Here is a 26,147-nt window from a genome sequence, read left to right as displayed (position 1 = left end):
CCCCAGCGCGGCCGGCCGCGCCGCCCGGGCTCGGCCCCTGGCCGAGGGCGGCGGGCGCCGGCGAGCGGGGCGCTGGGGGGGCCCAGCGCCCCCGGACCGAGGGCCCCGGAAGTCCTAGGCTGAGGGGCCCAGAGGGGCCGGAGCGACTCCGGACTGAGAGGCCCGGACGCCCAGGACCCCGACGAGGGGTCCGGGGATCCCGGGGTATCCCTAGAGGCGGGGCCCGGGGAGCAGCTGGCCCTTGGATACAGAGCTTGGGAGGGGCCTGGGTCGCGCTTGGCCGGGGGTGGGGTGGGGGAGGTGGGGGGAAGTAGGGGGTGGGTACGAAAGGTGAAGGAAGCCTGCACGCCCGCCCGGGAGGAGACCCTTGGAAGCTTGGCGGGGGAGAAAGAGCGGAGAGTGGGTTCTGCGGAGGGAAGGAGGCCCGAGTTTCACCCGAGGGGCGCATTAGAGGCCTCGGCCTTTCAGTCCAGGGGAAAAGACGCAGGTGCTGTTCCGAAGGCGTGGTGACAGTATGGGTAGTGTGAGCAGGGGACGAGGAAGAAGAGCTCCAGGGGAAAGTGAACAGGCCCCTGCCTTTCCGGAGATGAGGGGGCGGTAGGAAGACGCCTCAGCCTCCTCAAGTAGGAAGGGGAAGGGTCCAAACCTGTGAGGGAATGAGAGACTGAGGGTCTTCTGAAGTATATAGGTAGAGAACGGAACAGTCTGGGATGTCAGGGGGTGGGAAAACCCGTGTTTTGGAGGACCGGAGAGAAGATAATTGAGGGGAAGAGATGACATTTCTACTTTCAGAAATGACAGGGGAATTGGCCAGCTGCCTCCTAATTGAGGGGCAGGAACGGTGAGAGCAGAATCTTACCTGAGAGTCCTGGAGAGTGATGATCCACCAGACCAGACTAAGGCGTGTCAAGCCTTGACCTAGTAGGGATGGGGGCGCGGGGGCGGTGCAGGGCTTGACCATCCAAGGAACAGGAGGAGGTCTGAATTCTCTTAAGATGAGAGAAATGTCAAAAGCACTTCCTAACAGACACAGAAAGGGCCTTGTTTGGTGTCTATTTAGGAGAACCAAGAACTGGGTTTCCTCAACCTAGGGATTGGGGAAAGGGAGGATCAGATCGTTCTAGACTCTCAGAGGGATTCTTCTCCCTTGCCTCTGGTAATGTTACCGAAGTGCTTTTGGAGGACCTTTTCATTAAATGTTTGGACTGTCTTCCCTAATTCGTAAGCCTTTTATCAATTATGGATATTTAATATATACTTAGTATACACTGACTTGATGACTTTTTTCATTAGTCATGAGTCAACCATTCATATTTACCTCAACAAACCTATATCAAGTAGCTAATTTGTACTCAACTTCATTGGGTTAGCTTGGGCCCTAAATTGCTCTTGTCCTAGGCAGAAGTCCCCTAGAGTCTAGTGTGATGACGCTTCAAAGAACCCTTTGTCCCATCGCTTCCCCAAACACGTATATAGTAGTCTTCAAAATGTGACCTGTCCCAAACTTCATTTGCTTTGGCTCTGTCCCTCACAGTGGTCCTGTGTAGCCTTCTTGTCGGCTTTATTACATTTGATAGCACCCTGGATCACCTACCGAATGCGTGAGAAGGAATAAAGAAGGAAAAAATCAAGGAGTTTTGGCCTCAAGTAATAATAAAGTTTTAATTTTATTGATTATATTGATGATTATATAATTTATTATAACTTGGGAATTTCTTAATAGACTACACAATCTACAAAAATTATAATACAGTATGGAATAAATACATTCTGGGGTTAGAAAGTTTCAGGGTATCTATTTCTTTTACCTTTTCCACTATCAACTCCGATGTCCCTGCAATCATGTGACACTCATGATTTTGCCACGTTTTAAACGTTAGTTTTCAGGGGTGCCTGGCTGGCTTAGTCGATGGAGCGTGGAGCTCTTGGTCTCGGGGTCATGAGGTTGAGTCCTGGGTTGGGTATAGAGATTACTTTAAAAAAAAAAAAAAAAAAACCTTTGTTTTCAGAACACAAAAAATGAATTTAATCTCGAGTAGGTCAGATGTCATTTGTTTAGTTTTCCAATCGTTATGTCAATGGTCATGTGCTTACTCTTGATCAAGGTGTCTTTTTTTGTCTTTGAAAAGAACTACAAAATAATTCTTTTCACGTGGATGTGACATCTTTCCTTTATGTGTGTTCCCCTAGAATTACAGTGTTGTGTGATTACACAGTGAATACTCTAAGGCCCCTTCCATGAAATACCCAAAGGAGCAGCTCAGTCATCTTGCCTCAGGAGTTTTTGTTGCTATAAACAAGAGCCACTTTTCAGTTCATACTCACCTCAAAGAGATGACCTTTCAGTTAGCTAGTGTAGTCTGTAGAGTCTGGTTTCAGGTTACTTGTTAAGAATGTGGTATTTAGGGTAAGGAGATATATTCAACCTAAACTTGCTTCTCTAAAGAATGTAAGAGTTGCCATGTTGGATCAGACCTGTGTCTCTTACTGACACTGAGAGACCTATTGTGGATGATTGTAATTATCTTCTCGGATAAACTCAGAAGGTTAGAGAACATTCCTCTTGGGTTCTAAGGAGTAGGAGAGCTAAGGAGTAAAATATGAGTTCCTATTGAGGAAAGTATTAATCAAGTAGTTAGTTAACCACTTATTCAGAGTATTGTAGAGAGGACTCAACCTTAGGGTAGAAGGTTAAAACTAGAAGCATCCTTCTAATTCTCCTCTAACCCATTTATTTACTTAAGCTACTTAAAAATTTTTAAACCACTGTTTTAATTTTTTTTTTTTTTAACATTTGTTTATTTTTGAGAGACAGAGAGAGGCAGAGCATGAGCAGGGGAGGGGGAGAGAGAGAGAGGGAGACACAGAATCCGAAACAGGCTCCAGTCTCTGAGCTGTTTGTTAGCACAGAGCCCGACGCGGGGCTTGAACCCACGAACTGCGAGACTATGACCTGAGCTGAAGTTGGACGGTCAACTGAATGAGCCACCCAGGCACCCCTAAAACACTGTTTTAGGATAATAATTTCACAAGTTTGTTACATGCTAAAGTATTATATCTTTTAAATTCATTAAATATGTAATAATAACAGAATAGTGCTTGACAATAAATGTCCAACAAATGTTAGCTGTGATTATTTTAATTCAAGCTTTATTTATTTATTTATTTATTTATTTACTTATTTAGAGGGAGAAGCAGAGGGAGACAGAGAATCTTAAGGAGGCTCTGTGCTGTTGCAGATCAAGCTCCAAGCTTGATCCCAAGACCCTGGGATCATGACCTGAGTCAAAATTAAGAGTCGGATGTTCAACTGACTGAGCTACCCAGGCACTCCCAAGCTACATTTTAATGGTTCAAAATCTGAAGATACCTATTGGTTCAATTATTGTAGGATTTGATAGCATTTGTTATGCCTCATTGTATCCCTTTTTGTCTTTTTCTAGACTCTAAGGTCCTAATTGTTTTGATTCTACTGTTGGCAGCCAGCTGAACCAGTCCATTGATTTTGTTTTAAAACAGTTTTTTTAATGTTTATTTATTTTTGAGACAGAGAGAGACAGTGTGTGAGCAGGGGAGAGGCAGAGAGAGAGGGAGATACAGAATCTGAAACAGGGTCCAGGCTCTGAGCTGTCAGCACAGAACCTGATGCGGGACTCGAACCCACGAACTGCAAGATCATGACCTGAGCCGAAGTGGGGTGCCTAACCAACTGAGCCACCCAGGCGCCCCTCATTGATTCTGTTTTTTATCCCTAGTTTTAAACCTTTAAATTATAGAAGTTCAGATAGTGTACTGTAATATCTTACAATTAATTTTTTTCTCTAGTATGCATCTCTTTCCCTTGTTTAGTTCCTGAAGAGCAGGTACTCTTCCTTTTCATATCCAAAGTAGACAGTTTTGTAAATAGTAGTCTGATATTTGAAAACTGGTTATTGTACTCCTGTGTCATGGGTACTGAGCTAAGAGTAGGGGAGCCGTTGAAAAACAAAGGCAATCCTTGCTCTCCCAGGATATAGTCTGGTGGGGAGAGGTTGACAAAGTGGGATGATGGTTATGACAGGGGTGCTGTAGGTACTAAGAACACAATCTCACATCTAGTCAAGGAAGTCACAGGCCTCCCTAAGGAAGTTATTTATTTATTTAAAGTAAACTCAATGTGGGGCTTGAACTCACGATTCTGACATCCGGAGTCTCTTGCTCTAGCAACTGAGCCAGCCGGGTGCCCCAGGAAGTAATGTTTTAAATAAGTTATAAAAGTTTAGCAGTGACTAGCCAAAAAGGAAGGGAAAGAGAATTCTAGGTAGAGGAAACAAGCGTGAAGGCTCAGGTGAGGAAATATGGCATGTTTGAGAAATTGAAAAAAAAAAAGTGTGTGTGGGGGGGCATCTGCTCAGTCAGTTGAGTGTTCAACTTCGGCTCAGGTCATGATCTTGCAGTTCATGGGTTCGAGCCCCGCGTCGGGCTCTGTGCTAGCAAACAGCTCAGAGCCTGGAGCCTGCTTTGGATTCTGTGTCTTCCTCTCCCCCACTTGCACTCTGTCTCTCTCTCTCTCAAAAACAAATAAACATAAAAAAAAAAATTCAATGACAGGAGACCACAATGTGAGAGGAAGAACTATGAGAAATGAGGTTAGCAGCGTAGATGGGACAGATTTGGAGGATTCTATAAGCACTGTTAAGATGCTTGCACTTTAATAGCAAAGGGAATCCTCTGAAGGATTCTGAAATGGGGAAATGGCTTGTGGCCTTTAGTAAGATCACTTTGTCTGCTCTGTAGATCATAGAGTGGAGAGCAAGATCAGAGATAAGGATACTGATGCGAAGCAGCTGCAAAAATTCAAGTGGTAGTGTGTGGCTCAGAATATGGTGGCAGCACAGATGGAGAATGGGGGATGGTTAAAAGAGAAATATAGATGATAGAATGGATAGGATTTGGTAGTTGATTAGATTTTATAAAGAGAAGAATGAAAAATAACTCCTTAGTTTCTGGCTTGAGAAAATGGGTGGAGGATAGTGCCATTTACTGAGGAGGGAAACAAGAGCAGGTTTGTGAGAGAACGTGAGTTCAGTTTAAGGTGCTTACAAGATAAATTATAAGAGGCTTTTGGGTACAGGTGGTAGAGAATTCAGGAATTTTTTGAATGTGAGAATCACAAAAGGCAGAAGCATAAGTCTGCTACGAGCAATTTTAACTAGATTATATACAAACAAAAATTGATTGAACCAACATGTCAGTGCCATGATGATCAGGGCTGTGGAGACCAGCTGTTTAGAGAAGCAGCACCAGCCCTCATAGAGAGTATAGTGCAGTTATGGAGATAGAGGTCTGTTCAGTTAACGACAATACAGAGCACAGTGTGATAACCACTAGAGGAAAGCTACATGTGAAGTGTTGGGGGACTGTAGAAAAGAAAATGGCTTGGCAGGGCCTCTGTGGAGGAGCGGGCTTTGAACTGGGCCTTGAAGGGAGACTGAGATGAGGGAGAAGAGAGTTTGGGCTTAAGGAATAACAAAGGTCTAAAATCCTGAAGGTACATGTTGTCTGTTCAGAGCACGGGCAGAGGCTGGGTTGGCTGGCACTTCAGATTCTCAGGGAATTACAGTTGCAGATAAAACGGGAAGAATATTTTGGGGCCAAATGAGGGAGACTTTGCTTGCTGTGCTTAAGTATGCATATTATAGGCAAATATGAGCCACGATGTGGATTCAGTTGTCTGATTATCAGTCACATATTCAAATGTGTGTCCACCGTGTCCCTACACGTGAAAGTAAACACAGTGCTCTTACCTGTACTCTTTTTAGTGACTCCCTTCTTTACAACTGTGAGGACTAACTACTGCAGAATATTCTGGGGCCCTCTGAGTTTTCATTAAAATTGGGATGATGCTGGGACGCCTGGGTGGCTCGGTTGGTTAAGCGGCTGTCCCTTGATTTTTGGCTCAGGTCATGGTCTGCACAGGTCATGATCTCACAGTTTGTGAGATTGAGCTCCACATCGTGCTGACATTGAGGAGCCTGTTTAAGATTCTTTCTCTCTTCCTCTCTGCCCCTCCCCTACTTTCTCTATCTCAAAAATAAATAAACTTAAAAAAAATTGGGATGATGCTTTGAGTTATGTTAGAGTTGAGGAGCACATGGTGTTGGACACTGGTTTCCCCAACAAGTCTGCAAGGGAGATGTCAAGCAAGATCATCTCGTCATTCAGTATGAGGCAAAGAGGTAGTAAGAAACTTCTAGAGGTCATACAGTTGGATTCAGTATTTATTAAACAACCACACAATACAAGTCATTTTTCTTCCTGTACAGTTTCAGTTAGCAGATACTTATGAAGTGCTCACAAAGTACAGAGTGCTTGGTGAAGCACAATGGCTGGTTGCAAAGAAAAGGTGATTTCTAACTTTCTAGGAGTTTACTGATGGGGTTGGAACTAGTGGTGTGCTATAAATCAATTCTCCAGAAAAAAAAAAAAAACAAACCCTGATTTGTAGTGCTTGCCAATTTCTGTGGTGTATGTACTCCCAGCATCACTGATTTCAAGCTACCAACTTGCTGTCACTAAACTCAGATTTGGGAAGAGATGTGCACAATTGGTTCTCAGGAGCAGGCTCCAGCACAGCACTGGGTGAATCACATATACTAAGAAAACCTAAATCAGTAAGTGAGTACGAAAGTATGTCTGGAAAGATCAGAGCCTGTCAGCCGCTTCTCACAGTTCCCATCCTTTTCAGAGGACCCTGATCTTAGAATGGGTAGTCTTAATTATCCTGATGTTCCTTTCCTAGGGTTTCTATCTTTTCAAAACCAGACAGTCACTGATGCTTCTTGTTTCTGACAACAGCCCAGCTATCTGACTTCATGTGAAAGATGGCTAATGCAGAAGTAAGTGTTCCAGTGGGGGATGTGGTTGTGGTTCCCACTGAAGGAAATGAAGGGGAGAACCCTGAAGACACTAAAACCCAAGTGATCTTGCAGTTACAGCCTGTGCAGCAAGGGTAAGTAACCAAAGATTTGGGTAGTCTGAAAAATTTGGGAGGTTTAAAGAGTGGGGAAATTTTAACTTTATGGTTGCTTAGCACAATGGAACATTTAGCATCAATCTTTCAGAACGTATTTATAATGTATCGCGTGGTCTATTATTTTAATACTTATTACAACAGTAAACTGTGTCTTTGTCTCTCTCCCTCTTCTCCACTGTAAGCTCTTTGAGGGTAAGTTACATAGCTCCCTCTTCTTATTTATCCACACAGTTTAGCATAGGGACTTGATACATGTTTACCGAAAGACAGTGTAGTTAGAGTCAGAGGAGATTAGGCAAGGCAACTGCAAAACTTTTCCTACCAGAAGGGATCTGGACCCTAAAGGATGGACAGATTAATCAAGCTTAGTTAATCAAATAATACTTATTGACCACCTACTATTATACGATATATTACAAAGTGTTGGAAGAAATATAGCACATGGTTCCCACCATCATGGAGCTTGCAGTCTAGTTGTACAAACCAAAAATACATATATGTAAATAAAGAGGTCACTTACATGGCAAAATCTAAGAAGTGCTGAGTGTCATGGTTAGAAAGTAGCTTGAATTCAGAGGATCACTATGAATTTGAAAGAAGAGATAAGATTTTTAAATGGTCTTGAAGGTTAAATAAGAATTAGATCTACAGAGAGAAGGGAGAGAGAGTTATTTTATCTTGAGGAATGTATAAAACATTCTTCATAGGATTAGAAATGTTCTTGGGGTGCCTAGCCAGCTCAGTCAGTGGCGTGTGCCACTCTTGATCTCAGGGTCTTGAGTTCAAGCCCAATGTTGGGTGTAGAGATTACTTACAAAAAGAAAAAGAAATGTTCTTGGGCAAACACATAATCCAATCCCAATCTACTAAGTAATGTACCTTGTCTTAAACACTTCTGGAGAAAGATAGTTAACCTCTCTCTTGGTAACATAAAAAACTTTTTAGTGTAAGAAATTTCATCAGGTGCCTGGGTGACCCAGTCAGTTAAGCGTCTGGCTTAGGCTCAGGTCATAGTCTTGAGGTTCATGAGTTCTAGTCCTGCATTGGGCTTTCTGCTGTCAGCAAACAGCCTGCTTTGAATCCTCTGTTTCCCTCTCTCTCTGCCCCTCCCCCACTAGCATGCACTCTCTCTCTTTCCCTCTCTCTCTCTCTTTCAAAAATAAACATTTAAATATATATATATATATATATATCTCCATAGTTTGCTGACATTTCTGAATATTGAAGGAAATATTTTAAGATCTGTAAGGGAAAGTTGATATAAATAATTACTGACAGGGGCACCTGGCTGGCTTAGTAAGTGGAGCATGTGACTCTTTATTCAGGGTTGTGAGTCCAAGCCCCGCTTTGGGAGTAGAGCTTACTTAAAAAAATAAAATCTTTAAATAATAATAATAAGTATTGACATATAATGGATAAAGTGATTAAAAATTTTAATCAATTAAGTGGCACCAAAAGATTATGCATACTTATTCCAAATCACTTGTTTGGGATTTCATTTGTTACATACACACACACACACTTGTAGTTGTTACCCTTTGAGGAACGGTAACATGAGGAAGATTCTTTTGTGCATGGCAGCTTTATTTTCTCCTGGAATCATTGTTTCTTCTATCTTTTCTAAAGTGCTCCAGTTGTCACTTTCCTATCCCTTCTGGAGACAGAAAATGCTTCTCAGCTACTTAGAGACTTAATTATTTTGAAGATTAGTTCCACTTATTTTGTGTGTGTATATGTCTTTTTTAATTTTCCAAATGGCATTGTCTTTTCGGGAAAATTCTCGTTGCCTGATTAGACATCTTTGTACTACATATGGACTCCCCAACCTACTGGGGTTTTTTTTGTTTTGTTTTGTTTTAATTTTTTAAAAATGTTTATTTTTTTTTGAGACAGACAGAGACAGAATGCGAGTGGGTTGGGGCAGAGAGAGAGGGAGGCACAGAATCTGAAGCAGGCTCCAGGCTCCGAGCTGTCAACACAGAGCCTGACGCGGGGCTCGAACTCAGAAGCTGCGAGATCATGAACTGAGCTGAAGTTGGTCGGATACTCAACCGACTGAGCCACCCAGGCGCGCCCCCCCCCCCCCACCAACCTACTGTTTACACTGAATTTACCATATAAGCTAGTGCTACATTTTCAGGTTCTGCATTTTGAGATGCCTGCCAATCAATGTTTAATTGATTTCTCTAGTTATATTTTTTAAAATTAATTTATTTTTAAGTAATCTCTGAGCCCAATGTGGGGCTTGAACTCACAACCCCAAGATTGAGAGTCCTAGGTTCTACGGATTGAGTCAGCCAGGGGCCCTGTGTTTTTTAATTATTTGGATATTTTGTTGCATTTTAGCAGAGAACAGAAATGTTGATACTAGTGATAAGAAGTGCAGGTGTGAAATAGAGGTTTCCACTAGGGAATGAATAAGTCACATTATAAAAGGGACCGCATTAAGGAATATAGTCAGTGATAATTGTAACAGGGATGTATACGGACAGATGGTAGGTACATTTGTGGCAGGCAGCATAATGTATAAATTTGTCGAATCCATTTTGTTGTACACAGTGAAACTAGTGTAATACTATATGTCAGCTATACTCCCCACCCAAAAAAAAGGTATAAGCCTCATCAATTTAATACTGTTGAGACAAAGATAGAGATCATGAGGTCTTTAGCCTCAGTCACACATAACCTGATTGGCTACAGATTCAACCATGAGGGAAAGAAACGATCAAAGAACATGTATGAATTGCTGGGAATAAATTGGAAAAGATATTCAAAAGGCAAAAAATAGAGATTTTCTATAAATGTTTTTTACTGTTTATTTTTGAGAGAGAGAGGCAGAGCGCAAGCTGGGGAAGGGTAGAGAGAGAGGGAGACACAGAATCTCAGACAGGCTCTGAGCTCTGAGCTGTCAGCACAGAGCCCAATACAGGGCTCGAACTTTCGAACTGCAAGATCATGACCTGAGCCAAAATTGGTTACCTAATTGACTGAGCCACCCAGGCACCCCTCTATAAATATTTTTAGATTTCAGTATATAGAACTCCTCTTGTATGTCTTTTTTAACTTTTACATATATGATATTTTATACTTTTTCAAGTATGCATTATATACATGTTTCCAGGAATACATTATCAAGCAAAAGTAGAGTGTCTGGTAATGTTCTCTTGATATAAATACATAGAATCTGACATACTGAATAAGATGACACTTTTTTTTATGACACTTTCATAATAACACTAGATTGGCTTTAAAATATGTCCATATTTAACTCTATTATTATTTTTTTAATATAGATACTAAGGTATCTAGAAGGCTTTTAATCCTAGGAGATTTTCAGCATAGAAGATTTGTTCAGCATGTGCTTTCTCTAAAAAAAATAAAATGGCTATTAACTTTTTCAAATATAATTTCTTACACTCAAAAAGTTGTGGGAGCAGGGGGTACCTGGCTGGCACAGTTGGTAGAGCACATAGTTCTTGGTCTCAGGGTTGTGAGTTCAAGCCCCACGTTGGGCATAGAGCTTAGTTTAAAAAAAAAAGTTATCAAGGGGAGTGAAGGTACTATGATTCCTTCATTGTTCTTGGCTGTCCAATTCATTTTGGATTCATAATAGTTTTTTTTTTTAATTTAATTTAATTTTTTAATTTACATCCAAGTTAGCATATAGTGCAACAATGATTTCAGGAGTAGAGTCCTTAGTGCCCCTTACCCATTTAGCCCATCCCCCCTCCCACAACCCCTCCAGTAACCCTCAGTTTATTCTCCATATTTAAGACTCTTTTATGTTTTGTCCCCCTCCCTGTTTTTATATTATTTTTGCTTCCCTTCCCTTATGTTCATCTGTTTTGTATGGATTCATAATAGTTTTTAACATCACCAGGGACTGGTGATTTTAGTGTACTACGTAAATTTACTGAGCGTCCTGACTAGCTTTTTTTTTCTCCTGTAGAGGACATTCAATCCAAATGTATTGGAATAGTTCAGTTTGAAGAGTATTGGCCCTACTTTCCCTTTCATGCTCAGATCCCTCTCTCCCTCTCTAGCAGAAAGTTTAAAGCCTATATTATAAGCTCTTTCAAATCAGTAAGGTACCACTTAGTTTATGTAATAATCTTAATCTAACGTTCAGTTAATCAGAATTTCTTCCCTTAACATTCTGGATAAAAAAAACTTAACTATAGGGGCGCCTGCATGGCTCAATTGGTTAAGCATCTGACTTTGGCACAGGTCATGATTTCACAGTTTGTGGATTCGAGTTCCGCATTGTGCTCTGTGCTTACAGCTCGGAGCCTGGAGCCTGCTTTGGATTCTGTGTCTCCCTCTCTCTCTCTCTGCCCCTCCCCCGCCTGTGCTCTGTCTCTGTCTCTCAAAAATAAATAAACATTTAAAAAATTAAAAAAAAAAAAAGAACTTAACTATATGTGGGTTTTCAGAGAATTAGAATACAATGATGCAGACTTAATTTTAAATCTCTAGTAAACATAATTTTACCTCCCTTTGGTGATTCACTAGGCATGTCACTATCTTACAGTCCCTTAAAATTTCAACATATTTTATGATTTTTTACTATAGTTGTAGTAGATATAGAGAATTAAGCTAAATCCATTACTATTCTGAGTTGCTTTAGGAAATTTTTTCTTTTTCTTTTTTTTTTTAAAGTTTATTTTGAGAGAGAGAGTGTGTATGCATGCGAGCAAGATGGGGAGGGACAGAAAGAGAGAGAGAGAGAGAGAGAGAGAGAGAGAATGAGAATCCCAAGCAGGCTCCATGCTGTCAGCACAAAGGCTGATGTGGGGCTCAGTCTCACACACTGTGAGATCATGACCTGAGCCAAAATCAAGAGTTAGACATTTAACCAACTGAGCCACTCAGGTGCCCTAGAAATTTTTTCTCGATAAAACCTTGTTTACTCATAAAAATATAGACTGTGCCCCTACTTCCCACTACAAGTGCAATTCACTGGTTGTTGAAATTATGTATAAATAAGAATTTCTTTTTTTTTTTTTTTAAGTTTATTTATTTTGAGGGAGAGAGAGAGAGCATGGCAGGGAAGAGGCAGAGAGAGGGAGAGAGTGACAATCCCAAGCAGGCTCCATGCCATCAGTGCAGAGCCTGATGTGGGTGTCCAAATCATGAACCATGAAATCATGACCTGAGCCGAAATCAAGAGTCAGCCACTTAACTGACTGAGCTACTCAGGCACCCCAAGAATTTCACCCTAAGGAAAAAAAAAAAAGGATTTTTGCACATATTGGTCAATTTAGAGTGTGTTTACTGAACTTATTTGAAGCAGTGATTATTCATGTTTATCATAATCCTCATTCACCAACCAACCACTTATTGGGTGCTTTGTCGTGTTCCAGTTAGTATTTGACACAGTAGACATACAAAATTGAATAAGTAAATAAGACATAATCTCTGCTCTCAGGGACCTCTTAGACCATGCCCAAGGGAAGGCAGACAGGTAAACAAACATATAATATGAAGTGTTATATGTGTTGTAACAAAGGAGTAAAGTACAGTTGGGTCAAAAGAAGGAAGTAGGTGATTATACTGGAGGGACTGATATGGAAGGAAAAGCATCATAGAGGCTACTGACTACAAAGCAAATAGATGGGCACCTTGCAGCCTCAGTGAGTAGAACATGCAATTCTTGATCTTAGGGTTGTAAGTTCAAGCCCCATGTTGGGTGTAGAGATTACTTAAAAATAAAATCTTGGGGCACCTAGGTGGCTCAGTCAGTTGAGCTTCTGACTCTTGATTTCGGCTCAAGTCATGATCTCACAGCTCACAGGATCGAGCCCTGTGTCGGCTCTGTGGTGACAGCATGTAGCCTACTTGGGATTTTCTCTACCCCTTTCCCCACTCATGTGTGCTCTCCTTATCTCTCACAATAAATAAAAATTAAAATAATAAATAAATAAATAAACTCTTTTTAAAAACCCCACAAATACACAAATAGATTGGGAAGCATGTTCTGGGGAAAGCAGGAAATAAGAACAAAGATAGAAGGTATAAAAGAACATGACAGTTCTGAAAACCACAAATAATTTGGTATGAGTGGGGCTTGGATTATAAGGTGAGGTTTAGGGAGAGCTGAAACCAGGGGCCAGATCTTAGAGCAACTTAAATATCCTATTAAGGATTTGGGGCTTTATTATAATAGCAAGTAGAGGGTTCTTGAAGGGTTTTCCGAAGGGATTTCTGTGATCACTCTGGTAGGAATATAGAAGATCAGGTGGATGCAAGGAGACTAGTTCAGACTAGAGATGATGCAGCCTAAATTAAGGCAGTAGAAGTGGAAAAAGAGACAGGGAAGCTGGCTGGTGTTAAGGAGATACATCTGGTAGGATTTGGTGGCTGAGTATGTGGGAGGTGAGGAGGAGGAGGAGGGAGAAATCTGATGAAATTCCCAGGCTTCTGTCTTAGGCTATAGAATGCTAGGAGGTGCCATTAAGAAAGATAGAGAATAGAAGAGTGGTTTGGGAGAGGAAAGAGAACTTGGTTATTTTAGACATAATGAATTCCACAAAGTCCTGTGGTACATCCAAATGTATTTATTCATTTAGCAGTTAATTATATCCTGGTGTGAAATTTAGAGGAGAGGTCTGTGCTAAAGGTGTCACCGTGGGGGTGGGTGATCACTGATACAAGGGGTATTATTCAGGCAGTGCTTTCAAACAAGATGCAATAGTTAATGCATTAAGTTTATTATAAAAATTAAACAGAGGTCATCAGTGTATTTTATTAGGTTATTTGAGCACATTTCTTAGAAGGTAGAGACATTTAGAGACTTTCCCTGAGGTGGTATCTCTAATTAATGCTAGTTACTTTGGGCATAGTTTTTAACTAGGCTCTGCTCATGTCAATAGTTTGGTTATGAGTCTTTGAAAAATGCAGAAGTGCTAAAAAAGACTGAAGTGTCTAGATTCCAACAAAGGACATCAACTTGAGTAGGTCAATGGGTTCTTCCTGTCTTGAACTGTCCAACAGTATTACTTTTTAATCTTGCTAGGATAATTCTATAATATGACTTAGTCTTATAATTGAAGCAACATTTTATGTCAGAAGTGTTTAAATTTAGGAAGGGAAAAGTCTGATGTAAAGACAGTAACAAGAGGAACTTGGCTTTGAGGTGAGGAAAGTTGTTGATTCTTGTGCATGGTAGTGGCTGCTAAGCTGTCCTCGGCAGCTTGGAATGTAAATACAGTGGGGAACTAGTCAAAGTACTAACATAGTGTTGTAAAGTGTATTTATTTTATTCCTTTTGAGATAGATTATAAGAAATTTCTTAACTCCATGCTGTGAATATTAATTTTTTCATGATTTATGTAGTTTGTTTATCGATGGACACTTTTACAACAGGATTTATGAACCTGGGTCCGAGAACAACACGGCAGTCGTGGCAGTAGAAACTCACACGATTCACAAAATTGAAGAAGGGATTGGTAAGTCTTTCGTTACTTTCTCGCCTTTGACCCTAGCTTCCGTGGTTGAAATTTGTTGCCTTTTATGCCTTATGTCCCCCCTCCCATACCCAGTATGCCCCACAATGCTGCAGCCATCGATTTGATGGCGCATCTAGAGATACCACTAAGATGCTAGGGCTGTCAGTTGATTGTTTAACATCAATTTGCTAGGGTGCTGAAAACATTTTTTTATCTACAAAAATTCCACAAAGAAATTGGAGCCTCAAGGTTGATCCTGTCATTAGAGAAGTTGCTGATGAGGACTTATCAGGTGTTGATTGGAAGGCAATCAGTGGAAAGAAACTGAAAAAACAAACAAACTTTGAAATTAGGCAAACCAGATTTTAAATCCTGTTTTCTCACTTCTTAGCTGTGTGTCCTTGGGAAGGTCACTTCACCTTTCCAAGTCCCACATGCCTACATAGGAAACAATCACTGCCTCACAGGATTGTTGTAAGAACTAAATAAGATTAAGCATATAGAAGCACATAGGACAGTGTCTGACACATAGTGTGAGCTTGGTAAGAAAGCTGGTATGCCAAACTTCTTGCAGAAGATTCCTAAACAATACCAGCCAACGTGAACTGTTAGCTCCTTAGAGGAACCAGGAAACTAGAGATTTTGAATTAAGCTTTTGGGGGAAAAGTGTTCAATAAATAATTGATATTTTTTTTCCGTTTTCAGATGCAAGCACTATAGAAGCAAATGAGGATATGGAAATTGCTTACCCCATAACTTGTGGGGAGAGCAAAGCCATTCTCCTCTGGAAGAAGTTTGTATGTCCAGGAATAAATGTGAAATGTGTCAAGGTAATTGTCTTTTCTCCTTGCTGGGGCCTGTTTTGGGGCCCCTTGTTTTCAAAGAGTATAGTTTCAGTACCTCTTCTCTCTCGTCTACCGTATCAGTGTTTTCAGTTTTGTGGCTGTAGTCCCGTGCTGTCACGGTAGAAAAAATTAAGGACTTTGGAGGGAAATTGACTTGGATTCAAGTTCCATGCAGAATACAAGATCTATAAGAGCTGAGAACTCGTTTGTCTTGTTTATCAGTGTATCCCCAGCACCTAGAATGATGTTTGGTATATTTATCAATAAATATTTGTTGAATGAATGAATGAATGAATGAAGTCCCATCTCTATGACTGACTAGCTAGGTGACCTTGAATAAGTTATTTAATATTTCAGAGGCTCGTATGTTAAAATACGAATAATCATACGCACAACACACACACATATTATAAGGTTGCTAGCACATGAAATGAGATAATATGTGTAAAATGCCTTACACAAGGGTGCATTATGGTAGAGGTTATTGAAATTTATCACTGATAAAAATAAATTTTCAGGAGAGCACAATGTGGAAATAATTGCTTATTCTGTCCCCAGTGGTAGTCACGACGGTACCCATAGATAGTAGTCACCCACCACCTTTGGTATCATCCTAGAATCATGAAGGATTGCAGAATTTTGAAGCTCTGCAGTGATAATGGTTTCTATGCTAGTCTTTCCACCATATCTTGAATCTTGTCATTAGGGCTAGGTAGGTTATTTCAGTTTATTTAAACAGCCTTTGCAACATTGAACCCAAGTACCTGATTTAGGGCATAAATGGATTTCAGATGTTAATCAGTATATTAATCTCTGATCATCCTCGTGTCTTCTGTAGCTTTGTACCAAGACAGGGCACTATGCCCAGGGAAGGGTCATCTTCTCTGGCACAACAGGGCAGAAGGCTGGAAGATACAAGGCTATGACTTAAGATGCCATCTGGGCACTTTTCGTATGTAACAAGTAGAGTTACCTTTCTTTCCCTCTTGGCCTGCGTCAGTTGACCTTGATTTATTTTGGATTTTTTCCTTTTCCTTTAGTTCAATGATCAGTTGATCAGCCCCAAGCATTTTGTTCATCTGGCTGGCAAGTCTACCCTAAAGGACTGGAAGAGAGCCATTCGTCTGGGTGGAATCATGCTCAGGTGAGCTTTTAACAAGCACACACCAGGGTGCCTGGCAGGCTCAGTCAGAAGAGTGTGCACCTCTTGATCTCAGAGCTTCACGTTGAGTACAGAGATTACTTTTTGTTTGTTTGTTTGTTTTTTTAATTTACTAGATTACTTTAAAAAATTAAAAAATTTAAAAAAATAAACACATACCTTTCAACTGACTTTGGGGCACTTAATCATGGTAGAATATAGATAATTCCATATTTTCTCTTCAGTTTGAAATTTTTATTTCTCTGAAGAATTGGCTTGAGCAACCCATGTATTGACTTTCATCAGTTTGTTCTTCATTTTTTTTTAAGTTTATTTATGTATTTTGAAACAGAGAGAGTACAAGCAGGGGAGGGGCAGAGAGCAAAAGAGAGAGAGAGAGAATCCTAAGCAGGTTCCGCACTGTCAGCACAAAGCCTGATATGGGGCTTGAACCCATGAACCATGAGATAATGACCTGAACTGAAACCAACAGTTGGATGCTCAATCGACTAAGCCACCCAGGCACCCCAGCTTGTTCTTAAAATCCCTGTAAGAAAAGGAAGATTGAATTAAATTAATTCTTCCCAGCATTTAAGGCAAATTTTTTCTAATGTCAGGATGTTAGGATCCTTTCTGGACAGAGAAGTTTGGGAGTAGATGACAGTCCTACTTGAGATCACCAAGGGCAGGCAGAGCTAAGCCTGGTGCTGAGGAAGCATGATGACCATGGAAAAGTGTAGGCTGACAAGTTCTGGTATAATATGGTAAAATGGAGGGTGCTGTTGATAAGTAACAGTCATGCTTAGTGAATGCAGTCTTTGCCATCATTGAACCACAGAAATAAACTTCAGACTGTGTAATGCCCTTGAGATGCCGGGGTGGCCCAGTCAGTTAAGCATCCGATTCTTGATCTCTGCTCAGGTCTTGATCTTAGTGTGTGAGTTCACTCCCCATGTTGGGCTCCATGCTGGGCATGAAGCCTTATTTTTAAAAAATGGGGCACCTGTGTAGCTGAGTCACTTGAGTGTCTGACTCTTGATTTGAGCTCAGATCAGGATCTCATGGTTGGTGAGCTCAAGCCCCACATTGGGCTCTGCGCTGACAGCACAGAACCTGCTTGAGGTTTCTGAAATCTCTCTCTATCTCTCTCTACCTCGCCCCCATTCAGGTTCTTTTTCTCTTTCAAAATAAATAAATAAACATGAAAATAAAATTAGGAGCACCTGGGTGGCTCAGTCAGTTAAGCATTGGACTCTTGATCTCGGCTCAGGTCATGATCTCACAGTTCATGAGTTTGAGCCCCTTGTTGGGCTCTGTGCTGACAGCATGGAGCCTGCTTGGGATTCTCTCCTTTACTCTCTGCCCCTCCCCCGTGTGCGTGCTCTCTCTGTCTCTCCTCCCTCTCTCTCAAAATTAATAAGTAAACATTTAAAAAAAAGTAAAAAACAAAAAAAGGATGTGTAATACCATCACCCCCATCTCTTTATACAGCAAATTTATTATTGCAATCCCCCCACCCCCCGTGAAGATTAACATTATTTGGTAATTCTTGAGCACTCACTTACTGATAGGAAATTTTAAATTGTGGTCAAGAATGGAAAGTGCCCCACAGAACATGTATCAACAGCTTTGAGAACATCTTACTCTTTATCTTTAATTTTTTTTTAAATTAATGTTTATTTATTTTTGAGAGAGAGAGCTTGAGTGGAGGAGGGGCAGATAGTGTGACAGACAGAGGATCCAAAGCAAAGTGGGGTGGGCTCTATGCTGACAAGCAGAGAGCCCAATGCGGAGCTTGAACTCATGAACCATGAGATCATGACCTGAGCTGAAGTTGGTCACTCAACTGACTGAGCTGTCCAGGCACCACTCAACTGACTGAGCCATCCAGGTGCCCCTGTCTTTAATTCTTTTTAAGGAATCTGTCCTAAGAAAAATCTATAGTGCTTGTAGAGATTCAGGCATAAAAATGTTCATTGCAGGGGCCCATGGGTGACTCAGTTGGTTGAGCATCCGACTTCAGCTCAGGTCATATCTCACACTTTGTGCGTTCGAGCCCTGCATCGGGCTCTGTGCTGACAGCTCAGAGCCTGGAGCCTGCTTTGGATTCTGTGTCTCCTTCTGTCTGCCCCTCTCCTGCTCATGCTCTGTCTCTCTCTGTCACTAAAAATAAATAAAGGTCAAAAATATTTTAAAAAAATGTTCATTGCAACGTTATTTATTATGTTGAAAGTTATAGTCTGCTTTAATATATATTCAAGGTATATCTAAAGTAAACTTGTGGCTCATCTAAATATATATGAGTATATACTATGAGATATTATGATGTCATTAAAAAATGAGGTTATTAAAAAAAAATTTTTTTAATGTTCATTTCTGAGAACACGAGTGGGGGAGGGGCAGAGAGAGAGAGAGAGGGAGACGCAGAATCTGAAGCAGGTTCCAGGCTCTGATTTGTCAGCACAGAGCCCGATGCAGGGCTCGAACCCATGAACTGCGAGATCATGACTTTAGCCGAAGTCAGTCGCTTAACCAACTGAGCCACCCAGGCACCCTGAGGTCATTTTTTAAAAGATTTTACTTTATTTGTTTATTTTTAAGTTTATTATTTATTTTGAGAGAGTGAGTGGGGGAGGGGCAGAGGGAAAGGGAGAAAGAGAATCCCAAGCAGGCTTTGCACTGTCGGTGTAGAGCCCAATGTGGGACTTGAACTCACGAAGCATGAAATCATGGCCTGAGCTGAAGTCAGGCACTTAACCAACTGAGCCATCCAGGTGCCCCAAAATTTTATTTATTTTTAAATTTAATTTAATTAAAAAAATTTTTTTAACGTTTATTTTTGAGAGAGAGACAGAGTTCAAGCAGGGGAGGGGCAGAGAGAGAGGGAGACACAGAATCCAAAGCAAGCTCTAGGTTCTGAGCTGTCAGCACAGAGCCTGATGTGCGGCTTGAACTCATGAACTGTGAGATCATGACCTGAGCCAAAGTTGGACGCTTAACCAACTGAGCCACCCAGGTGCCCCTAATTTTTTTTTTTTTTTTTTTTTTTTTTTGAGAGCGAGTGAGCAAGTGGGGGTGGGGGAAGGGGCAGAGGTAGAGAGAATCCCAAGTAGGCTCTGCACTCAGTGCAGAACCCAGTGCGGGGCTCCATCCCCAGGAGCCAAAATCAAGAGTCTGCCACTCAACCAACTGAGCCACCCAGGCACCTCTTAATTTTTTTTTTTTTTTTTAATATTTATTTATTTTTGAGACAGAGAGAGAGAGCATTAGTGGGGGAGGAGCAGAGAGAGAGAGGAAGACACAGACTCCAAAGCAGACTCCAGGCTCCAGGCTCCAAGCTGTCAACACAGAACCTGACATGGGGCTTGAACCCACAAACTGTGAGATCATGACCTGAGCCAAAGTCAGATGTTTATCCAACTGAGCCACCCAGGCGCCCCCTAGGCACCTCTTAATTAAGATTTTACTTTTAAGTAATCTCCTCACCCAACCTGGGGCTCCAACTCACAACCCCCAAGATCAAGAGTTCCATGCTCCACTGACCCAGGTGCCCCTGGGTCATTAAAATATTTCTGAAGATGGGGCGCCTGGGTGGCTCAGTCGGTTGAGCGTCCGACTTCGGCTCAGGTCACGATCTCGCGGTTCGTGAGTTCAAGCCCCGCGTCGGGCTCTGGGCTGATGGCTTAGAGCCTGGAGCCTGCTTCCGATTCTGTGTCTCCCTCTCTCTCTGCCCCTCCCCCATTCATGCTCTGTCTCTCTCTGTCTCAAAAATAAATAAATATTAAAAAAAAATTAAAAAAAAATAAAATAAAATATTTCTGAAGAGTTTTTACATGGAAAACTGCTTATGATGTAATGAAAGAAAGAAAACAAAACATAGCATTGGGGGCACCTGGCTGGCTCAGTCAGTGGAACCTGTGACTCTTGATCTCAGGGTTGTGAGTTCAAGCCCCACCCTGGGTGTAGAGATTACTTAAAAAAGTGTGTGTGTGTGTATGTGTGTGTCTACACACACACGCAATTGATTAAACAATGTGATGACACATATGTGTGTTTAATCACAATTAATGTGATTTTAGTTGTGTTAAAAAACACACGTATGGGGACGCTCAGTCGGTCAAACGTCTGACTCTTGATTTCGGCTCAGGTCATGATCTCAGTTCATGGGATCAAGCCCCAGGTGGGGCTCCCTGCTGACAGTGTGGAGACTGCTTGAGGTTCTCTTTCTCCCTCTCTACCCTTTCCCTGCTCACATGCATGCTTACTCTCTCTCTCAATAAAAACAAAAACAAAAAAACCTAGACACCTATGTATGTAAACTTTAGTAGAAGAAAATATGCCAAAATGTTAGTTATCTCTGTGTTGTTGGATTCTTTAAATGGCAGTTGTTTTCTTTATAGTTTTCTGTATTTTCCACAGAAAATGTTAATTTTTTCTTCAAATATTATTTTAATAGAGACACATTAAAAAAATTTTCATTACAGATGATTTGTATGCAGAAATCAGTGGTTGAAGGAAATTGGGAAGGAATACTTTTAACTTTTATTTTTGTTGTTCTTGGCCGGTTCTTTTTTGCCCAAAAAAACAAGCACATGCCAACTTTCCCCAAATGTAAAAAGGAATTAGAATGCTTGAAAGATCTTTAGTGAAAGCCAAGTCATGTTATAACATAGAGTATACTATAATTAAAATACCCCATGGGTTTGTTCATAGCCTATAATAACAATCTCTTGTGAATCCAGTTATAAGGGCAATTTATAGTAGGGTTTAGTATAATCAACTTTGCTCTGTATTTATAGGAGAGTTGCTATCCATCTTTGCTCTGTGTTTATAGGAGAGTTGCTACCTTTTTTTTTAAGGAAAGTAATTGCTGAAGTTTTATGTCTCCAAAAGTAGCAACAGATCTTGCTGGTCTAGGAATACTAATACATCAGAATCTCATCACAAAATTCTTATTCCCCTGTAGCATTTCTCAGTTGTGCTGGGATATGAACTAGTCTTTTCCCTTTTGGGTTTGGTTTCAATGAGATTCTATGGGGAAACTCGGCTGTTGTCAGGAGTGTGGACCTAAAGCTTGGTGATAATGGGAAATGAGAGAATACTCATAATGAGCAGACTAGGAATGTGGGTGGGACCAATGAAAATTATAATCCCAATTAGAATTTTTGCAACCTAATGACTTAATGCTAATCTATAGAGTAGACTCAGCAACTTTGTCCCTCTTTGTCCCAGAGGCCTAGTTCCATCTAGATGAAGTGCAGGCTGAACTGATACTTCTTGTCTCCCTTTGCACAGGAAAATGATGGACTCCGGACAGATTGATTTTTACCAACACGACAAGGTTTGCTCCAATACCTGCAGAAGCACCAAATTTGATCTTCTTATCAGCAGTGCAAGAGCTCCGGTGCCAGGACAGCAGACAAGTGTGGTGCAGACACCCACTTCGGCCGATGGTAGGGGGTAGGAAACCACCTGAAAACCCACTGTGTTTTTTAGTAACACTTTCCCCTTATTTCTCTTTTGTGTTTCCTAATTTCAATTCTCATGAGCATTGTTGTCCCTGTAAAGTATGCTAATCTTGGGTACACTTCCATGCTTTAGAAATAGATCTGTTTTCTCCTAGATGATTCCTGTTGTCCAGACCTCCTTCCGTGTTTCTTTCCTATAATGCATGGTGAACATTAGAAAGATGGTTCAGTGGTTATTATGCTTATTCAGTGGTTTCACTTTGGTGCTACTTGGCGGATCTTTGAAATTAGATTGTTTTGAAAATCCTTTGCTCTACTAGTGGTCAAGGCAGGAAGGTGGATTAAAATAGTGAATGGTTTTCAACTGTTGAGCTGAGATGTGTCAAAGATAATGTATGGTTGGCTGGACCGGACTCTAGAGACTCTGATATAAGGATCAAAGAGCTCTGCCTGGAAGGGATCCATATAATCATGTTGAGGCTTCCTCACAAATGAGGCAGGATGGGCATACACTTAACTTTAGTATCACTGACCTTGGGATTAGAGCTCTCTATCTCCAGGGAAGATGGACTCATGTGAGATAATTATTAGGGATTCAGTTAGTCCCAGGGCACCTGGCTGGCTCAGTTGGAAGAGTGCACAACTCTTAATCTCAGGGTCATGAGTTTGAGCCCCACGCTGGGTGTAGAGATTACTTAAACAAACAAACAAATTTAGGGGAAAAAAAAAGGATTCAGTTAGTCCATCTGAAGACTTAGCACAGCTAAGATTCTTAGACTGTCTCAGCTACTTCCAGAAGACTTACATATGTGTTTCACAGAGTCACAAGGACACTAATGGATATAAGGGAAGTACATTTTTAAAAAATGACCTCTCAAGGTTTCTTGTGGTCAGCTCTAATATTCTGTGAGTAACCACTGGGTGAGTAGAAGCCAAATCTCTTGGAACTTAAGTTCCCTTTAGGAAAGTATAAAATGTCTAGCTGTTTGAATTTTTGGTCATGTGATTCTTCCACTTGGAAAGTAAAAACGATAAAATTATTTACTTCCTTTTTATTTGGCAAAAATTCCTTTAGTTTTGATTGTCCATATCAATATTACTTTTTTGCTTCATTATTGATATCCTCTAGCATGGGGAGTCCATACTTGTCCATATATCTACCTGGATCAGTTTTATTTTTCTCAATTGTCTTTGTTTAAAATCCTAATATATGAGGGGTGCCTGGCTGGCTCAGTTGGTAGAGCATGCAACTCCTGATCTTGGGGTTGTGAGTTTGAGCCCCATGTTGGGTGGAGAGATTGCTTAAAAAAATAAAAAATAAAAAAATAAGGGGTGCCTGGGTGGCTCAGTTGGTTAAGTGTCCGACTTCAGCTCAGGTCATGATCTCGCAGTTTGTGAGTTCGAGCCCCACGCTGGGCTCTGTGTGACAGCTCAGAGCCTGGAGCCTGCTTCAGATTCTGTGTCTCCCCCTCTCTTTGCCCCTCCCCTGCTCCCCTCCCCTGCTCCCCTCCCCTGCTCATGCTGTCTCTCTCTGTCTCTCAAAAATAAGTAAATGTTAAAAAAATAAATAAATAAATAATAGGGGCACCTGGTGGCTCAGTCGGTTAACTCAGCCTCTGACTTAGGCTCAGGTCATGATCTCACAGTTCATGAGTTCAAGCCCCACGTTGGGTTCTCTGCTGTCAGCACAGAGCCTGCTTCGAATTCTTTGTCTCTCTCTCTGTCTCTCTCCCCCTCCCCCACTCTCTCTTGAAAATAAACGTTAAAAAATAAAATGTTATTATACAATATTAATAGCAAAATTTATTTTTATCTGTGAATCTGGTATTCATGGATCTCTTCTTTTCTGATTTGTTTTGGTCTCATTTCTCTTGCTTTCTCTTATATAGCCTGATAAATAAACGACAGCAACTTTTGATATTCTAGATGGTTAGTATCAAACATGCTTGTAGGAGGGCTCTTGGCTAAGCACCATACTTTTCTCTTAAATCATTTTAGATTCTTCTTATCCTCACTAAGTCTGGGGAAGACAGCCTGGCAATCGTGCTCTCTTTCAGTCTTTCAAAAACATACCTGCTCAGGGAGCAAATTGCTCTTTTGTGATTTTGTAAGTTATCTTTCACTTTCTATTCAGAGTAAGAAGAAAGCATTCTCTTTTGCAAGGCAGGTTTTCTTTAGAAAATTCAGCATTTGGGGCGCCTGGATGGCTCAGTTGTTTTAAGTGTCTGACTTTGGCTCAGGTCATGGTCTCACGGGTTCATGAGTTTGAGCCCCGCATCAGACTCTCTGCTCTTAGCACAGAGCCTGCTTCAGATACTCTGTCTTTCTCTCTCTCAGCCCCTCCCCTGCTTGCACATGTGCACGCATTCTCTCCCTCTCTCTCAAAAATAAATAAACATTAAAGAAAAAAATCCAATATTCATCCTTGCTTACAATTCTAGTTTTTAATATATGGACCTACAGGCAAAAGGCCAGAATGTTAAAATAACAGGTTTTTGGGTTTTTTTTTAGCTATATGAGATAAAGGATAGCTATGACTTTTTCATGAAATTCACTGACTTTACCTCTAATGGACTGCTTTTAGGTAGCATCACACAGATTGCCATCTCGGAAGAGAGCATGGAAGAGGCAGGGCTGGAATGGAACTCAGCTCTCACTGCTGCTGTCACCATGGCTACAGAGGAGGGTGTGAAGAAAGACTCAGAGGAAATTTCAGGTACTTTACTATGAGGCTGAGATATCTTGCAGGGTTTTGTGCCCCTTCTTACCATTATGATTATGGACACAGAAGGCCTCTTAATTACTTTTGCTGGTTTTTCTCATGCATATTAATACTAATTATAGCTGCAAACATTGTGTTTTAATGCATGCAACAACAGCCCTGCACAGTCACATTTTACATAGGAAGAAATTGAGATTCAGAAGGGTTCAGCAGCTTGCCTAAGACCTGTCACACCACCAGTAGTGTCAGAGCTGAATTCAGCTGTTTGACTCTGTAGTCCAATGCTTTTCATCCTGTCAGCCTCCAACTTTGGAACGTTTCTTAGATAAACCAAGCAGCAAGATGTTAGAAGAAAAAATTAGGTAGCAGGTGGTATAGAGGATGATGATTAATGATGATTCACTTACAGGGGACCAGGAGATGTTTCACATCATCCTCCATTCGTTAATTCACTTAAACAGTATTTATTGCTGCCTATTTTCAGTTGACACTGTTGCCAACATAGATGAAAACGCATAGCCTCTGCCCTCAGGGAGCTTATAATCCCCCCTATTTAGCTGTCTCATTTTATTTTTGCAAGTATAGTACTAGCGGGAGTATAGTTGACCTTTGAGCAACGTGGCAGTTAGGGACACCAACCCCCTGTGCAGTTGAAAATCTGTGTGTAAATTTTGACCCCTCCCCTGAGAACTTTACAAGCCTTACTGAAAACATAGTCAATTAGCATATGTTATATGTATTATATACTATATTCTTACAATAAAGTAAGATAGAGAAAAGAAAATGTTATTAAGAAAATCATAAGAAAAAAATAAATTTACATCACTTGTACTGTATTATTAAAAAAAAATCCGTATATGAGTGAACGCTCACAGTTCAAACTGTGTTGTACAAGGCTTAACTGTATATCTTTAATTTAATATCTTTATTGTTTAACTTTTAAGATATTAAATACTATTTAATTTTAAATTATTTAAATAAATAATATTTAATATTTGTTTAATGTAATATCTTTATTAGAGGAAGACACCTGCCCCCTATAGCCAGAGCCATGACAAATTGAGACAATTATCTCAAGTCCCTATGTTGCCAAAGAGGCCAAATAACTGGGTGCCAACTCAAGGAGGCAGCCGGTACCCTAAAAGCTTCTTCCCTTTTCCGAGAAATGGCCCAGCAAGAAATTATTTCAAATTGAAGTAATTTCGAGTTTAACTTGTAGACATGTGCCTAGGTGTATGTAGCATCCCTTGTTTACCCCCTGTCTTATCCCTCTTGTGTCAGAGGACACTTTGATGTTCTGGAAAGGAATAGCTGATGTAGGACTGATGGAAGAGGTTGTCTGCAATATACAGAAGGAAATAGAGGAGCTACTCAGGGGAGTTCAGCAGCGGCTCATTCAGGCTCCCTTCCAGGTAACAGGTAAGTACACCAATTCTAGCAATAGTGATCATTTTATTAAATGTTAACAACTATAGACAGATCTTGTTAGCCTCATGAAAACACTGGCA

At 40.8% G+C, this 26,147-nt stretch overlaps 2 protein-coding genes across 5 annotated transcripts in view; both read left to right on the top strand.

Moving 5' to 3' along the window:
- RCC1 (regulator of chromosome condensation 1) overlaps positions 1 to 26,147 on the top strand; it is a 287,208-nt gene that overhangs the window by 128,133 nt on the left and 132,928 nt on the right. The window lies entirely within an intron of this gene.
- GMEB1 (glucocorticoid modulatory element binding protein 1) overlaps positions 1 to 26,147 on the top strand; it is a 39,295-nt gene that overhangs the window by 511 nt on the left and 12,637 nt on the right. The window contains exons 1-8 of one of the 4 annotated variants that reach the window (XM_049618789.1): positions 309 to 1,647; positions 6,838 to 6,991; positions 14,351 to 14,463; positions 15,169 to 15,293; positions 16,349 to 16,452; positions 21,745 to 21,902; positions 24,502 to 24,633; positions 25,921 to 26,058. In XM_049618789.1, coding sequence (XP_049474746.1) covers positions 6,864 to 6,991; positions 14,351 to 14,463; positions 15,169 to 15,293; positions 16,349 to 16,452; positions 21,745 to 21,902; positions 24,502 to 24,633; positions 25,921 to 26,058 — 898 coding nt within the window. In that variant the 5' untranslated portion in view covers positions 309 to 1,647; positions 6,838 to 6,863. Of the gene's footprint in view, positions 1 to 308; positions 6,992 to 14,350; positions 14,464 to 15,168; positions 15,294 to 16,348; positions 16,453 to 21,744; positions 21,903 to 24,501; positions 24,634 to 25,920; positions 26,059 to 26,147 lie in introns of those variants that run through there. The other 3 variants (XM_049618790.1, XM_049618787.1, XM_049618788.1) reach the window with 3 other exon arrangements.

The sequence above is a fragment of the Panthera uncia genome, assembly GCF_023721935.1.
Source record: "Panthera uncia isolate 11264 chromosome C1 unlocalized genomic scaffold, Puncia_PCG_1.0 HiC_scaffold_4, whole genome shotgun sequence".
NCBI lineage: Eukaryota > Metazoa > Chordata > Mammalia > Carnivora > Felidae > Panthera > Panthera uncia.
The sequence above is the reverse complement of the archived record's forward strand: the minus strand, read 5'-3'. Positions and strand labels throughout refer to the sequence as shown.